The sequence below is a fragment of the Haliotis rufescens genome, unplaced genomic scaffold, assembly GCF_023055435.1.
Source record: "Haliotis rufescens isolate VD_foot unplaced genomic scaffold, xgHalRufe1.0.p SCAF_3, whole genome shotgun sequence".
Classification (NCBI taxonomy): Eukaryota; Metazoa; Mollusca; class Gastropoda; order Lepetellida; family Haliotidae; genus Haliotis; species Haliotis rufescens.
This window is the reverse complement of record NW_025964001.1, coordinates 31,397,467-31,413,890: the sequence shown is the minus strand read 5'-3', so window position 1 is coordinate 31,413,890 and position 16,424 is coordinate 31,397,467. Positions and strand designations below refer to the sequence as shown.

General features: G+C 41.7%; 1 protein-coding gene across 1 annotated transcript; it reads left to right on the top strand.

Moving 5' to 3' along the window:
* The first annotated feature begins 4,033 nt into the window (after window positions 1–4,033).
* Window positions 4,034–16,003, top strand: LOC124146080 (proteasome subunit alpha type-3-like). Its single transcript, XM_046516153.2, has 10 exons — window positions 4,034–4,159; window positions 5,412–5,494; window positions 6,007–6,130; window positions 6,993–7,094; window positions 8,798–8,941; window positions 9,417–9,482; window positions 9,618–9,664; window positions 13,854–13,921; window positions 14,313–14,377; window positions 15,528–16,003. The coding sequence occupies exons 1-10, from the start codon at window positions 4,139–4,141 to the stop codon at window positions 15,570–15,572; spliced, it is 765 nt and encodes a 254-aa protein (XP_046372109.1). The 5' UTR covers window positions 4,034–4,138; the 3' UTR covers window positions 15,573–16,003.
* The last annotated feature ends 421 nt before the right edge of the window (window positions 16,004–16,424 follow it).

The window sequence follows — 16,424 nt, the reverse complement described above, 5'->3', positions numbered from 1 at the left end:
AATTGATATTGGAAAACACACAGGGATGTTTCTTTTACATAATAATGTGTAGACGGTCCAGTAGGAGTCATACATAGTAAAAATAATAAAAATATTACAACAGTTGTGGAGGTAGCGACGATTATTTCCTACACTGAAAAGACAAGCAATGTGAAAAGTCTGTAGTTGTCCCTTTCCGCGACCAGTGTTCGTCTCCTGTTTAATTGATATTGGAAAACACACAGGGATGTTTCGTTTGTACAATAATGTGTAGACGGTCCAGTAGGAGTCATACATAGTAAAAATAATAAATATATTACAACAGCTGTGGACGTAGTGACCACTATTTACCCACGCGCCATATCCAATCAATATGAAAAGTCTGTAGTTGTCCCTTTCCGCGACCAGTGTTCGTCTCCTGTTTAATTGATATTGGAAAACACACAGGGATCTTTCTTTTGTATAATAATGTGTAGAGTGACCAGTAGGAGTCATATCATTATGTTTCAACAGTTGTAGAGGTAGTGACCACTATTTACCCACATGCTATAAGCAAGCAATATGAAAAGTCTGTAGTTGTCCCTTTCCGCGACCACTGTTCGTCTCCCGTTTAATTGATATTGGAAAACACACATGGATGTTTCTTTGATATAATAATGTGTAGAGTGACCAGTAGGAGTCATACATAGTAAAAATAATAAATATATTACAACAGTTCTGGAGGTAGTGACGATTACTTCCTACACTGAATAGACAAGCAATGTGAAAAGTATGTAGTTGTCCCTTTCCGCGACCAGTGTTCGTCTCCTGTTTAATTGATATTGGAAAACACACAGGGATGTTTCTTTTACATAATAATGTGTAGACGGTCCAGTAGGAGTCATACATAGTAAAAATAATAAAAATATTACAACAGTTGTGGAGGTAGCGACGATTATTTCCTACACTGAATAGACAAGCAATGTGAAAAGTCTGCAGTTGTCCCTTTCCGCGACCAATGTTCGTCTCCCGTTTAATTGATATTGGAAAACACACAGGGATGTTTCTTTTATATAATAATGTGTAGACGGTCCAGTAGGAGTCATACATAGTAAAAATAATAAATATATTACAACAGCTGTGGACGTAGTGACCACTATTTACCCACGCGCCATATCCAATCAATATGAAAAGTCTGTAGTTGTCCCTTTCCGCGACCAGTGTTCGTCTCCTGTTTAATTGATATTGGAAAACACACAGCGATGGTTCTTTTTTATAATAATGTGTATACTGACCAGTAGGAGTCATAAATAGTAAAAATAATCATTATATTTCAACAGTTGTGGAGGTAGCGACGATTTTTTACCCACGCGCTACATACAAGCAATATGAAAAGTCTGTAGTTGTCCATTTCCGCGACCAGTGTTCGTCTCCTGTTTAATTGATATTGGAAAACACACAGGGATGTTTCTTTGATATATTAATGTGTAGAGTGACCAGTAGGAGTCATAAATAGTAAAATTAATAAATATATTACAACAGTTGTGGAGGTAGCGACGATTTTTTACCCACGTGCTACATACAAGCAATATGAAAAGTCTGTAGTTGTCCATTTCCGCGACCAGTGTTCGTCTCCCGTTTAATTGATATTGGAAAACACACAGGGATGTTTCTTTGATATATTAATGTGTAGAGTGACCAGTAGGAGTCATACATAGTAAAAATAATAAATATATTACAACAGTTGTGGAGGTAGCGACGATTACTTCCTACATTCAATAGACAAGCAATATGATAAGGTATGATAAGTTTGTGTGAAGTATTACAGTGTAAAGGAACTGCTGGACATATAGAGCACCATATTGTGTTTACAGGCTGTTGTCAGGGATTCCGTAAATTCAGATCAACAACCCACTCAAAATACTGGACTCAACCCATGCCACTTCACTCAATATATTTTTGTATTACAAAAGAGTTGGCATTTTATTTAGTCGTGGTAGAATGGAGATTTAATATTTGAAACCTCATGCTGCGCTTTTGGTTCCAAATTCAATTTAGCATGGTTAAATCTACAGGTAACCTAGCTCTACATTGAAAACACAGTATGTTTATGTCCTAAATATGATGCGCTGCCCTTTTGAAGCTTTTAGGTCAGGGGTATAAAAATATTTCTAAGTTGAAAACATGAAACAAGATACCGGTATATTTTCTGAGAAATTCCACTTATCAAACTGTGCACTGCACCTCCTCTATTTTAGTATGGAAACTGTTCCCTAAATTTCAAAAGAATGCATGCAGTGCTTAAAATGTTTAAGTAGAAAAAATATAAGTAACCCAATGAAAAACAGCTGTATTTTTTCAGAAAATCCAAAAATTGAAATCAAACCTCACACAGCACCTGTCCTATTAATACACAAAGTTTGAGAAGAATCTATGCTGTAGTTTTCAAGTTATAAGTCACACTAGAAAATGTCCTCGGAAAGATTAAATCCCCGACCTTTTATGGTTAAGAAACCATTAATTTCAAGCAGGGCTCATGGAAATAACATTAAGGTTGCCTGACTGGCTAACTTAATTTTCTTGTGAACTATAACACATTATTCAGTTGACAAATGTGAAACGAGAATATCATGTTAAAATTGTCACAAGCTAGATATGATAAATAGCTGAGTTCTGATATTAAGGATGTACTTGTCATGCTTGAGATGATCCATTGTTGTAGTTCTGCAAGTGACAGAAACCCAATTGATTTTGACTGTATTTCTAACAAAAGTAACATTCACTGAAACTTGAATACCAGATTTTATTCCTTGTATTGGGAAGTGTAAAAGTGCATTAACACTGTCACACACGCTTTATTTGTAAATTTAAGTTTAAAGCACAGATGGAATGAAATTAAGACTTAAAACTAAGTACCATACCACAATAAAACTTTTCACAGTTTGCAGTTATTGAAGCATTTATTTTGTGATATATTTACAGTAGGGCTGGGACGAGTTCAAATTTACTACCCGGTTACCCGATCCCCTATTACCCGGGTACCCACTGTAAGTCTCAAGAGTAGGGAACAAAATGTCAGATTGGTAATTGTTTTACCGCAGCCCTGGCTAAAGCTATTCAGATACATGTATCAAACAATCAGATCATGCATACACTGAAGTTGACTGAAGCTTTATTTTTACTCAAACATTTACAAGTCAAAAGGAATGAGTGCATCGTCAGAAAATAATCTTAACATTAGCGACTTGTAGTGTAACCATTGAGCTATAGTATGTTTTTGTCTTTAAACAAAATATAACGTGACTAACCACGGGTCTGGGTAGTCCTGTGGGTACCCGGGTCCTATTCAGGGCCCACAAGACTCGAGTACCCGAGTCACCCGTCCCAGCCCTAATTTGCAGTGTTAAATGGTAGTGTTTTCTATTTTGGAAACAGAACACAAACTCAACATATGAGTGTTAGAACATAGAGACTTTCAACACATCCTTTTGTCTAACATTGTGCATGATACACAAAAAATAATAACGGGTGGTATAAAATGATTTCACAAGGTTTGGTTGAAAAGCAGTGCCGCTTATTATTAATGGCTAAAATGACAATACATGAGCAAACTCGATTATTTACAGACCGCCGTCATTTAGTTGAGTTGAAATATTGGTGAGTGCTTCGTTAAACAACAACAAACAAACAAATCTGACACAACTAACCCAAAGGATCTAAGAGGCACGCGTGGATAACATAAGATACTAAAAGATATGTCTTGAGCCATATCGATTTTAATCATACTTGGTGGCAAACAAATTTAGCATTCGCACTGTTGACACAACCACAATAAAACCGACCATAACCCACCTAAGAGACTTCCTGGCAGTTATAGTTAGCGATCTGTACGTTAATATAACAACAAGCCGACCTTCGACAGTAAACAAATGCGTAAACAGATCCGCCATGACAGTAGCACTGAGCGCAAGTAATTAATGGGAAGAGTCGCGTCCCTTGCAAGATGTATACCACTCGATAAACGTAGCGCTGTGGCCTGGTCTGGGAAAGGGACGTATACTGACTCGACCTTAAACTTTTACAATCCGGAAGCAGGTGCTTGGGCATGCGTCGTAGAAATCTCATCGGTTGCATGACTTAGCGAAGTGAGGCGACTAGGCTTAACAGAACGAAGTAAACTATGAGTTCCATTGGAACAGGTGTAAGTATCACCGTTTCATGGCGTGATATTTTGTGTTCCTTTGAAGTATAAGCATGTTTTCAGTTGCAAGATTTGAAGAATTGTTTGTGAAACAAAATGAATCAAAGGAGCGTTTAGGCACTTTTAGACCCCTTGCTTTGTAAGGGGTCTGTATGTAATGAATCGTAAACTAACGAATTGTACACGCTAATACATTCCGAATAGCGCCGTTGAATGACAAAGATCGAAGTACGTCTCAAGTAGGATGAACAAGAACCTGTAAAACTGCATGCACTCAAATAATCAGAATATACAACCCAAATAAAGATTGATCGTTGTCGGCATGGGTACTGGAGAGTGTACCACAGCTACTTTTCGAAATGTACCCAAACCAGAAGCAATACAGAATTGTACCTGGTACTCCAAACAGCAGATGAGTCCATATCCGGCTTGTTGATTGCAACAGCATGCAGTGAATTACTGTATTGTCGTTGTATCCCAATTGCATGGATCGATGCTCATGATGTCCATCACTGGATTATTATCAGACTCAATTATTTAAAGACCGCCGTCATATTGCTGGAATTTTGCTGAGTGCAGCATTAAACACCAAACAAAAAAACTGTATTGTCAGATCATAGGTTTTCAGAGATCATACTTTTTCAGATGGCCATGTTTATCGTGATTACTCATGCTATAACAAGGGGTGTGGCGTGAGATGTTTTACAGTTGTTCTTGTGATTAGCAAGAAAACTACACAATGTTTCTTTAGCGTCCAAAAACCCATAACACAGTGATACATACAGCACTGTGTGATTGGGTGCCTCACTCGGGAGAGTGTGGGTTGTAATCCCGGATAGGACTCATCCTAAAAAAGTACTAGAATTTGTACATAACTAAGAAAGTGTTCCCCATATATAACATTTGTTAGATCTACATCGCTATCCATATGATTTGGTTATGATGACATGAAATCAACCAAGTCGCCTCCTGATCAATGGCTATCCAACATCGATACCCAATTGTTGTTTTATCATACCTGTTGGGTCCCAGAAAGTCCTAAAAGTTAATTAAAGTGCTAACACTGTGCAAAGGGGAACAATCCCCAGTTTGTACCTAAGTCAGTTTGGGTGACAGTAAATCAGGTACCTTGGTAATGAATCTAATCTCACTCACTCACTATTACCTACAATCATGATACAATATCAAATATTATTGAATTGCCATGTACATAGTATCTGCTTAGCTTATAGTGTAACATCTTATGTTTCAGTATGACCTGTCAGCTTCTCAGTTTTCACCTGATGGACGTGTTTTCCAGGTGGAATATGCTCAAAAAGCTGTTGAAAACAGTGGGTGAGTGACTGAACAATTTGGTCACTTAACATAGGGTCAAAATCAAAATTTCAAATTGTGCAAGTGTATCATGTATGTATGCGACACGCTATTAGACTTCAGTGTAACGCTAGGGAACAGGTGGCCCAGTCATATAAGGCACCGCCATTTGCTGTGCAGAGTTACATCCTTGGGCACGCCAGAAACCTATGATCATGGTTTCCTTTGATAATGTCTCTTGGTTTGTCAGCACCATACCCGTGCTTGTGGGTTTCACAAAAGTGGTAAATGTCTAAGACCTGCATGACTTTGGACTCACCTCTCACACAAAGCTGACACATTTGGATATAACTGTTCTATACCAATTGCTGTTAAGTATGTGTAAAAAATTAATTTGTCATTCATGTTATATGTCATATTATTACATTGGCTATGCATGTTACATCAAGTTCTAGATTTAAAATGCCTTTCAGAGACTAATGATAACGCTTTCTGATGTATATACAGTTTATGTGTACATGTTTGGCTTACAGGACAGCAATAGGCATTCGTGGCAAGGACGGTGTTGTATTTGGTGTGGAAAAGCTGGTTACATCAAAGTTGTATGAACCAGGTTCAAACAAGCGTATCTTCAATATTGACAAACATATAGGAGGGGTGAGTTAACTGGTGATGCTGTTTTTGCTCTGTGATTATAGATCATTTCATCATGTATTTCTTTGAAATAGAAATGCCAATGACTTGTCTTATGTTTGATGAAATGACACATGCTGGGAGATTCATTATTATTTCAAACCCATATATTTTACAAAAGCATTACTAGGTTTGTTGACCGCCTCCGTGGTCTAGTGGTAGAGCGTTCGCCTGGAGGGTGGAAGGTGCTGGGTTCGATCCCCAGCTGCGTCATGACTGGTGCTCGGCATTAAGGGGCTAAAACAAGGACTGGTTGGCTCGGAGTCAGTATACTGTGTCTGAGTGGGGTATTCATGTTAAATTGCGGCATGGTATCTCAATGGGCTAGCACTATAAACTGGCATCAGCTGGACTTGTACAAGCACACACACACACACATATTTGCATACACGTTGCTATATAAGTGAATAATCCTTGATGCGACGTTAAACCCCATTTAACCTCACCTACTAGGTTTGTTCGGGGCCGTGGGGTAGCCTTGTGGTTGAAGCGTTCACCCATCACACCAAAAATCCAGGTTCAATTCGCCACGTGGTACAATGTGGGGAGCCCATTTCTGGTGTCCACCTGTGATATTGCTGGAAGTTGCTAAAAGCAGCGTAAAACCATACTCATTACTCACTACTCACTACTATAGGTCTGATCACATCACAAATGAATTGTGTTCACTCAGCACAGGTCCAACACAGTGTTAATTTTCTGTGAATCAAGTGCCATATATATTTTCAGTGTCTCTTGACTATTAGTTTTGTTGATGTAACATAACCAACAACCTAAGCCAACCTTCCTCCACTAAATATAAGATGAGGTGGTACATATATTGCAGGCTGTGGCTGGTCTTCTCTCTGATGCACGCCACCTGGTGGACCAGGCCCGGGAGGAGGCATCTAACTACAGATACAACTATGGCTCATCCATTCCCCTCAAGGTAAGGTGGCACTAACAGCATGCAATGAAATAGCAAAGGGATGGTTGTTACACTTCTCTAATTTTAGTTTACAAGACTGAGAAGTATTTTTGACTATCTATTTGCTTTGCACAAATGGTTATAGGGGGCATAAGTGACCAGTTGTCTAAGGCACATATATTTGCTGTGGGGACTTGCTCCCGTTCAAACCCAGATTTGTCCTGATAATGTTTCTGGCATGGTGCTGAAAGTTTGTAATAGGCAGAGGGCAGTTTGCTGTGCAGAGTTAGGGGGCACGGGTGGCCCAGTCGTCTAAGGCGCCGTGATTCGCTGTGCAGAGTTGCGTCCCTTGGGCACGCCAGAAACCTATGATTGTGGGTTCGAATCCCAGTTCGCCCTGATTATGTTCCTAGGTTTGTCAGCACCATACCCGTGCTCGTGGGTTTCACTGAAGTGGTAAACGTCTGAGACCTGCAGACCCGGGCTTTTTCCCATATTAAGCTGACACGCCACGATATGACTGGAATACTGTTAAAAGTCACTCACTCACTCACTCACTGTGCAGAGTTAAACCTTAAGGTGTGTCGTGGGTGCAGATCCCAGTTCTCCCTTATTCTAGGTTTGTCAGCACCATTACCACTCTCTTGGTGGTAAACATGTAATATCAGCATCCCTTCAGCCTTTTATCCCCTGTGAAGCAGGTAGTTGATGTAACTGAAACACTCACTCACCAAAACATTAAGTTGTCATCTCAATTTGTATTCTTCAGAACATATATGAAAACCTATCATTGATAAACATGTTACAAGTCCCACTTTTCACAAGTTATAACTGTTACCATGGTTACCAGGTCCAGCATTTGTTTCATGTATAAGTGAAGAATGGATACTTTTGTGTCATATTATCATATCACAACCCCTGCATCATTGTTGGGGGGTGGGGGCATGGATGGCCACAATTCGCTGTTCAGGATCCTGTTCATATCACTGATTATGTTTCTAGGTTCGTCAGCACCAGTGCATCCATCACTTAGGGTTTTCCTCCCACATCAAACTGTGATATAATAGGAATACTGTTCAAAGCAGCATTTAACCCAACTCACTCACTCACCATGCATCTTGGATTGGTGCTTATGCTATCAGCCACTTATTCAGAGACCTGTGAAGATCCGGGTAGAATAGGTCTTCAGCAAACCATACATGCAGTTAAAGCTACTATGCTTGTCGTAAGAGGCGACTAACGGGATTGGGTGGTCAGGCTCGCTGACTTGGTTGATGCATGTCCTCGTATCCCTATTACATGGATCGATGCTCATGTCAATCACTGGATTGTCTTGTTCAGACTCGATTATTTACAGACTGCCGTCATATACGATATAGCTGGAATATTGCAGAGTGCAGCGTTAAACAAACAAACACACTTATTCAGAGTTGGTTACTAACATGTCACGGTGATATTGCTTTGAGATTGCAGACTGGTGTAAAACATTACTTGAACACTTAATCTATGTGCATATAAGTTATAACATCAAACTTGGTGTCTAGTTGCTCAGAAATATCTATCGATACTTAGCATGAGATGATGAAACTAAATGGTCTTGGCCGATTCTTTATTTGCACTCTGGTGTAACTTTAGATGCTTGCTGAATTACACTTTCTTGATTAGTACAATTAGTTCTTGGCAAAGAAAGAAGCTGTCCTATCCAACTGTTTGTTTTGTTGCAGCACCTGACAGACCGAGTGTCCATGTACGTCCATGCCTACACACTATACAGCTCGATCAGGCCATTCGGCGTTGGCGCCATCCTCGGCTCCTTTGAAGCAGATGGTCCTCAGATGTACCTGATAGATCCTTCAGGTGTATCATGGGTAAGTACATAGTTTTGATATATCTCGGTCTATTTCAACCAGGCTGCCCCTGTGTGGTTTTGTCACAGTACCTCATGATCATCTTAAGAGCTTGTTAACTTGGGGTTTGGTTGGTCAGGCTGTTTGACTGGGCGGACTGAGTCTCATTGTATTCTGATGGTGAACAGACACACATAGTTTGGGCTTTCCTCGAACATGAGGCTGGCAGGAAGTAACACACCTTAAATATTCTTCAGCCCAACTCACTCACTCAACCTGGTCATAGATAATCTTCCATCTGCAACAGCCTTGCCAGCTGTTGAAAATCACAAGAAAACAACATTCTTCTTTTCAGTATTTTTTGTGGGTTTTTTCAGTTTTCATTTAAAGGGAAATTATATTTAGGATCCCTTATTGGTTACTGAGACCAACGGATAGTTTCCACTTAACTGGCCAAACAGAGATCCAAGTTTAAAGATTATTTTTTCGTTTCCAGGGTTACCATGGCTGTGCTGTTGGAAAGGCAAAACAGAATGCCAAGACTGAAATAGAAAAACTGAAGGTTGGTTCTCTGGTCTTGTATTTTCAATAAATAATACAAAAAGGTCTCCTTGTTGAGAAAAGAATTTGTGCTTACTTAATATACTTTGCACTGGGTATGAATATGTAGCCTAATATGTATGATATTTTGTTTCAGATGAAAGATATGACCATGCAGGAACTTGTGAAAGAAGTAGCAAAAATGTGAGTATTGTTCCTGTTATGGCTTGATATCCAAGTGTATTATGTCAGATTTGTGCAGATATAACTATGTTTTAGTCTGTTTTCAGTCGTACAATTGGGTATCTCATACCTCTAGTCGCACGTTAAAAGGAAGCCAGAAGCTGGAATGTAAACAATAAACTTGTTTCGGTCCGGTTGCGCACGCACCTCCCGATGACATGCCACAAATCTCTCAGCGCGCCTCTGAGCTGGTCGCTCGAGAAGGACTTTCGCGATAGACTGCTAGTTTGTATTCTACTAGTACTTATCGTGTGTCTACAGTTGTTGTTCTAATACAGTAATAATACTATGTCTTACCTGTAGACTCCTGGAATGTAATCATTGGTAATCCATTGTTTGGGTTCAACACGTGTTTCACTTGATTATACACGTGGCAAAATGTCGGGCATTTGTGCCTCGTGTCAAGGACAACTGTCTAAAGTAGATCCTCACAAGTATTGTCCTTCCTGCATAAATAAGGACGGGTTTTCAACGTGTTCGTGGAATAAACGTTGTTAAGAATGTGAGCATTTGTCTTCTATCAACTTTAACTTGTATCTTCGTGCGTTGGCGAAGCGGGCTACTGACCAGCGCTACAGGCAGAGGAGGTCATCTGGTGGATCCTTGGACTCTGCACCCCCTACATCTGGCCCTGGGGGTGGTGCGTCGGCCACACCCAAGAAATCAGTTGAAAAAGACCCGCCTCAGTCAACTTATGTTTTTGACAAGACACGGGACCGTTCGCCTGCTGATGATACTACCCGCACGACTGATCTTCGTCAATCGGTTGATCGAGAGCGTCACTCAGCCACCCCCGTTACGACGGGACCGGGTGGTGACGAGGACCACGAGGGGACTACGGTCCCCAGTCGGTCCGTCTCTCGTCCTACCAACGACGATAGGAACGTCGTGCGGGTCGACAGTGAACACAGATCCCTCTCTAGAAGTCGTTCCCGTTCACGGGACGACAGGTCGAGGGCCTCGTCGAGTGACAGTAAACGACACGAGGACGTTCGTCGCCTTCGAGGTCGTCGGGAGTTCGATTCGGACGATAACTACGATGGGGTTCGTAGTACTTCTACAGTTAGAGATCGTAGCCCTCGTCCCCACGGGGACGTGCGACGCCTTCGAAGGGAGTTTTTGGGAGATCAGCGTCGTAGAGATAATGATCGATCGTGACCCTCGTCTCACTTTCATATCAACCCGGCTTTGATAGGCCAGATGACGGCGGCGGTACTCGCCTTGACGGCGTCGACCGAGAAGGGTTCGTCTACGTCGGAGGTCCATGGACCATCGTCCTGTACACCGGTTCCTTCATCTACGCCTACACAATCGACGTCGACGATGGATTGTGACGACAGCGTCGTAGAGATAATGATCGATCGTGACCCTCGTCTCACTTTCATATCGACCCGGCTTTGATAGGCCAGATGACGGCGGCGGTACTCGCCTTGACGGCGTCGACCGAGAAGGGTTCGTCTACGTCGGAGGTCCATGGTCCATCGGCCTGTACACCGGTTCCTTCATCTACGCCTACACAATCGATGTCGACGATGGATTGTGACGACAGCGTCGTAGAGATAATGACCGATCGACACCCTCGTCTCACTTTCATATCGCCCCAGCTTTGATAGCCCAGATCACGACGGCGGTACTCACCTCCAGGGCGTCGACCAAGAAGGATTCGACTACGTCAGAGGTCCATGGACCATCGACCAATACACCAGTACCTTCATCTACATCTACACAATCGACGTCGACGATGGATTGTGACGACAGCCTGGCTATGGCTTGGCTATCTCACTTTTCTGCCTGAGTTATCATGACGATGACAAACCGACGTGTGCTGGCTTAAAGGTTGGAGATACGCCGCAGTCTCTTCAGTCTCCCCTCCCAATGTCTTAAGAGCCATGGTTCACGATATGGACCAGAACTTGCCTCTGCTCTGCCGGGGCAGAGTTTCAGCAAACCACCTGTTCGATCGCGTTACCCGATCTATGGCATGCCGTTTTCGTCACCCATGAGTAGGGACTTGGATTGGGGGCTACTCTTCAAGAAACCAGCGCCCTCCAAGATTCTTGAGTAGACAGGCATTGGGGATCCATGGACACTGCTGTTCGTCTCCAGCTACAACCGCTTGCTATGCTGTCGACAGCGAGCCGGCGGGGGAGGTAGTGAGGTCCCTTTTCCCCGCCGTCACCATCGTCGGAGCCTACTACCTTTAGACGAGCTACCGGTAGGGGGAAGACTTCATCACACGGATCATGAAGACGGTCGTAGAATGGCTCCGTCGGCAGGCGATCAGGGTCGCCTTCTACCTAGACGAGCCGTCTCCTACGGGCGACAGGCTCACTAAAATACCGGAATTGCAGAAAATTCTACGTGCCTTCATGGTTGACAGGTTCTGCGCTACCTGTCTAGTTAGACTTACGAGCCTCTCGATCAGGTCGCCTTCGACATTGTCTCCGACTAGAAGTACTGCTCGTATTTTTTAGTTACCTTGTATACTGCGAGTTGCTCTGTAACTAAATTCTGCGCCGACCACACTTCGATCGCAATTCATCTGACGTGTGCAGTTGTCATGTCGCATCGATAATTTGTTGTGTGTCGAAGAGCATTAACCATACTATTTTTCGTTACCTTGGATACGACGAGTCGTTCTGAACCACTTTATATACCGTCCACACTTCGATCGCAATTCAACTGTCGTGTGCAGTTGTCCTGTCGCTTCGATAGTTACTTGTGGGTCGAAGAGCATTAAACATGCTGTTTTAGTTACCTTGTATACTGCGAGTTGCTCTGTAACTAAACTATACGTCGACCGCTTCGATCGCAGTTAAACTGACGCGTGCAGTTGTCCTGTCGCATCGATAATTAGTAGTGTGTCGAAGAGCATTAAACATGCTGTTTTAGTTACCTTGCCTACGACGAGTCGTTCTGTAACTACATTATAAGCCGACCACGTTTCGATCGCACCTCAACTGACGTGTGCAGTTGTCCTGTCGCATCGATACTTACTTGTGGGTCGAAGAGCATTAAACATGCAGTTTTAGTTACCTTGGATACGACGAGTCGTTCTGGAACTAAATTATATGCCATCCACACTTCGATTGCAATTCAACTGTCGTGTGCAGTTGCCTTGTCGCATCGATACTTACTTGTGGGTCGAAGAGCATTAAACATGCTGTTTAGTTACCTTGTAAACTGCGAGTTGCTCTGTAACTAAACTATACGTCGACCACTTCGATCGCCGTTCAACTGACGCGTGCAGTTGTCCTGTCGCATCGATAATTAGTTGTGTGTCGATGAGCATTAACCATGCTGTGCGTTCGTAATAAACAATTTGTCTCGTCCGTGCATCTGGTCGAATGTTCTATTGTCTCTACAGGGGTGAGGAACTTGGTACATTCGACGTGCAAGAGGTCCCTTCCGGATTACTTTCCAGACCCTCCTTCCAGTGTTCCGTCGAATTCTACCCAATTGTACGACTGAAAACAGACTAAAACATGGGTTTTTCAGATTAAAAACGATGTTTTATTGGTCTGTTTTCAGTCGTACGTTCCCACCCAGCCATCCCCACTGGGAAGTAATCCAGTCCAGTCCTGCTTGATGGCTTATTCTTCGAGATTTGTGGCATGTCATCGGGAGGTGCGTGCGCAACCGGACGGAAACAAGTTTATTGTTTACATTCCAGCTTCTGGCTTCCTTTTAACGTGCGACTAGAGGTATGAGATACCCAATTGTACGACTGAAAACAGACCAATAAAACATCGTTTTTAATCTGAAAAACCCATTTCTTCATAACAATTTGTCCGATTTCAGACATGGGTACAATGTGTGAAGCCCATTTCTGGTGTCCCCGTCATGATATTATTGGAATATTGCTTAAACATGTTAAAGCGGTGTCAAACTATACTCACTCACTCACTCATAACAATTTGGATCCCAAGTGGTCTGAGTGTCGGCAGTGTTCTTTGCAGAGTTGCATCCCTTGGCCATGTGAGCAACTGCTCATCTCTGAGTTGTGTCCAAGATTTACCTGAGTACCATCTTTGCTTTGTCAGTATCGTACCAGTGTTTGTGGTTATAAAATAAGTATGGTTGTAATTAAAAAAAGCAATAAGGAGCATTAATAAAACATAGATTTACTTAGAATATTTTCATTTTTCAGAATTTATATTGTTCATGATGAAGTGAAAGACAAGGCTTTTGAACTTGAGCTCAGTTGGGTCGGAGAAGGTATGTAGAGGCACATTGCCCTCACTTCAATAAGGATAATCATTGAGCATACCAATAGGCTGGAAGAGCTATTAAGTACATTGTGACCTGAACATGTCCTGACGGAACCCCCTTCAGCACAACACCAGTGTAATAACTGAAGATGTCTTGCAAAGCAAACCATTTATTCAAGTTTAAAGCAGAGTATCTTTATGTTTTTTTGGTTAAGTATTTTGACTAGAAGCATCAGGTTATGACTAGAAAACCCCAGGGTGCTAAAAATAGCACGATAGTGTAAACCTTAGCTTGGGATTAAGCAGTGCTTAGAATGTGTGTGAGATGGTTGCTTGAGGTAATTGTGATTATGTAGCAATACTATAACAACAATAATAAGGATGACTGTTCTCTTCAGGTACTGGTGGAAAACATGAGCTTGTACCACGAGAGGTTTTCACAGAGGCAGAGAAGTATGCGAAGGTATGGTATGATTGCAGATCTGGTGGAGAATCTCATTAATCTGCATCTCTTTTTCAGAGAGGTTCCCAACAACATATGTTTTCAGGCAACTTGATTGTGTGTCATTGTACCCAACAGCGTCAGGCTTTGCTCATAAAATCAATCGGGGCTCTTGTCTGGTCCAGACTTGATTATTTGTGGGTCGACCATAGCTGTATATTACAAAGTGTAGTGTTAAACATTGTCTTTGAGTGAACTGTATTTCAAGCCATTTAATCTGTGAAGTAATAGCCGCGAATAGCTGGAATATTGCTGATGCGGCTTAAAGCAACAATTACTCACTCACTGTACATGCTGTAAGGAGGTAAAGTGATAAGCATACAGTGCATGGAATCTCAGGTTCATTGAAGGGTGCCCGGCAAATTGTAACATTTTCTTGTGGCATCATGTATGTGAAACTTCTGCAGGGTACATGGGGTACAAGGTATTTTCAGTTGTTTTTGAATTTTGATTCTCTCTACCCTTTCATGATTGGTACACATCTGTAACAATTGTAATTCACTTTTTTCAACCTTGGTCTGTGAGTTGAATGTTTAGAATCTGTCATAGGATGAATGTTACCAAAAAGGAATTGGGTGGTCAGGCTCTGTGAATGGGTGGATTGCATGTCATTGTGACCACATGGCCTGGAATGTGGCTGATATTTTCAGTCACCAGTTTGTCCAGACTCAATTGTTTAAAGTCTGCAATGATGAAGCTGGAATATTGCTGCCTGCTCTATATGAAACATTGCTCACTCACTGTTATATTAGGCTAAAAATAATTTAAATTATAATAGTGTTGGTTCTCAGGCAGCGCCCGCATCATCATAAAGTCTGTCGCATGTTTTGTTTAAAAAAAAAAAAAAAATCCTAATCCTTAAAAACAATGCGATCCAATAGAGCACACAGTTACTTCCCTTTACATATGCCATTTCCGAGGTTGATGGTATGCAACTGTTATTTGGGTACATACCAGTTTGAACAAGCAAACCCCCCCCCCCCCCAACACACACACACACACACACACTTTATTTTCAAAAGTAATTGCCTGAGAACCTATTCTCTTATTTTTTTTATGTACTCCGTGCACACATGGTCGACTCATTTACTTATGTTTCTTTCTTTAACAGGAAGCACTTGAGGAGTCTGATGATTCTGATGATGAAGAGTTATAGTAACATGATCCGGGGTTCTCACATAGACATTTTCATAGACTCACGTCCATCATAATGGTCAACATCAGTCAAGGCCAGCTGCATGTGATGTTACTGGACTTCAAGGAGGACTCACACTTTACCATATTGTCAACATGTGCTGCAAGAACTTCAGGAGTGTTTAAATAGTACAGACATTAAAGCTGAATCAGTACTGTATGTTAAGAAGACAGTTACGGAAAAGTAATTAATCAGCAGCACATCTTTGTTAAGGAAGCCATTTGACTATGAACTGATCTGTATGCAAGGAATTTAAGAGTGATGTTAATGTTAAGAAGCTAACATTCATGATGTTCTTCCTTTTTTTTTTCATGTGAGTTTTGCATTGCATTGTTATGTGTATACTATATTTTCAACTTGGTCCATGTGATCAAATAAAATCATCATCAGTATTGTGGTTTCTTTGTGTTCGTTTGTTGCTTAACACTGCACTCAGCAATATTCCAGCTACATGACAGCGGTCTGTAAATATTTGAGTCTGGACCAGACAATCCAGTCACTACATCATCAGCATTGATCTACGAAATTGGGATACAATGACATGCATCAACCAAGTCCAGTGAGCCTGTCCACCCGATCCCGTTAGTCGCCTCTTACGATGAGTGTAGTAGCTTTTTACTGCAAGCATGGGTTGCTGAAGACACGGATCTTCACGGCTAGGTTTCTTTGTGGAATTGCTGGTAATCTGAAATGACTTAATCCTAGACCATAGGCAAGTGTGGCGTAGTGGCCGAAGACAATGAAATGCATTATGCAGAGTTACTTCCCTTAGATAAGTCAAGCTCCTCAGAATCATTGGCTCGATGCTCAGAT

Coding starts and splice junctions, on each gene's coding strand:
- LOC124146080 (XM_046516153.2), top strand. CDS start 4,139: ATGAGTTCCATTGGAACAGGT. Junction 5,495..6,006: donor AAAGCTGTTGAAAACAGTGG/GTGAGTGACTGA, acceptor TTTGGCTTACAG/GACAGCAATAGGCATTCGTG. Junction 8,942..9,416: donor ATCCTTCAGGTGTATCATGG/GTAAGTACATAG, acceptor TTTCGTTTCCAG/GGTTACCATGGCTGTGCTGT.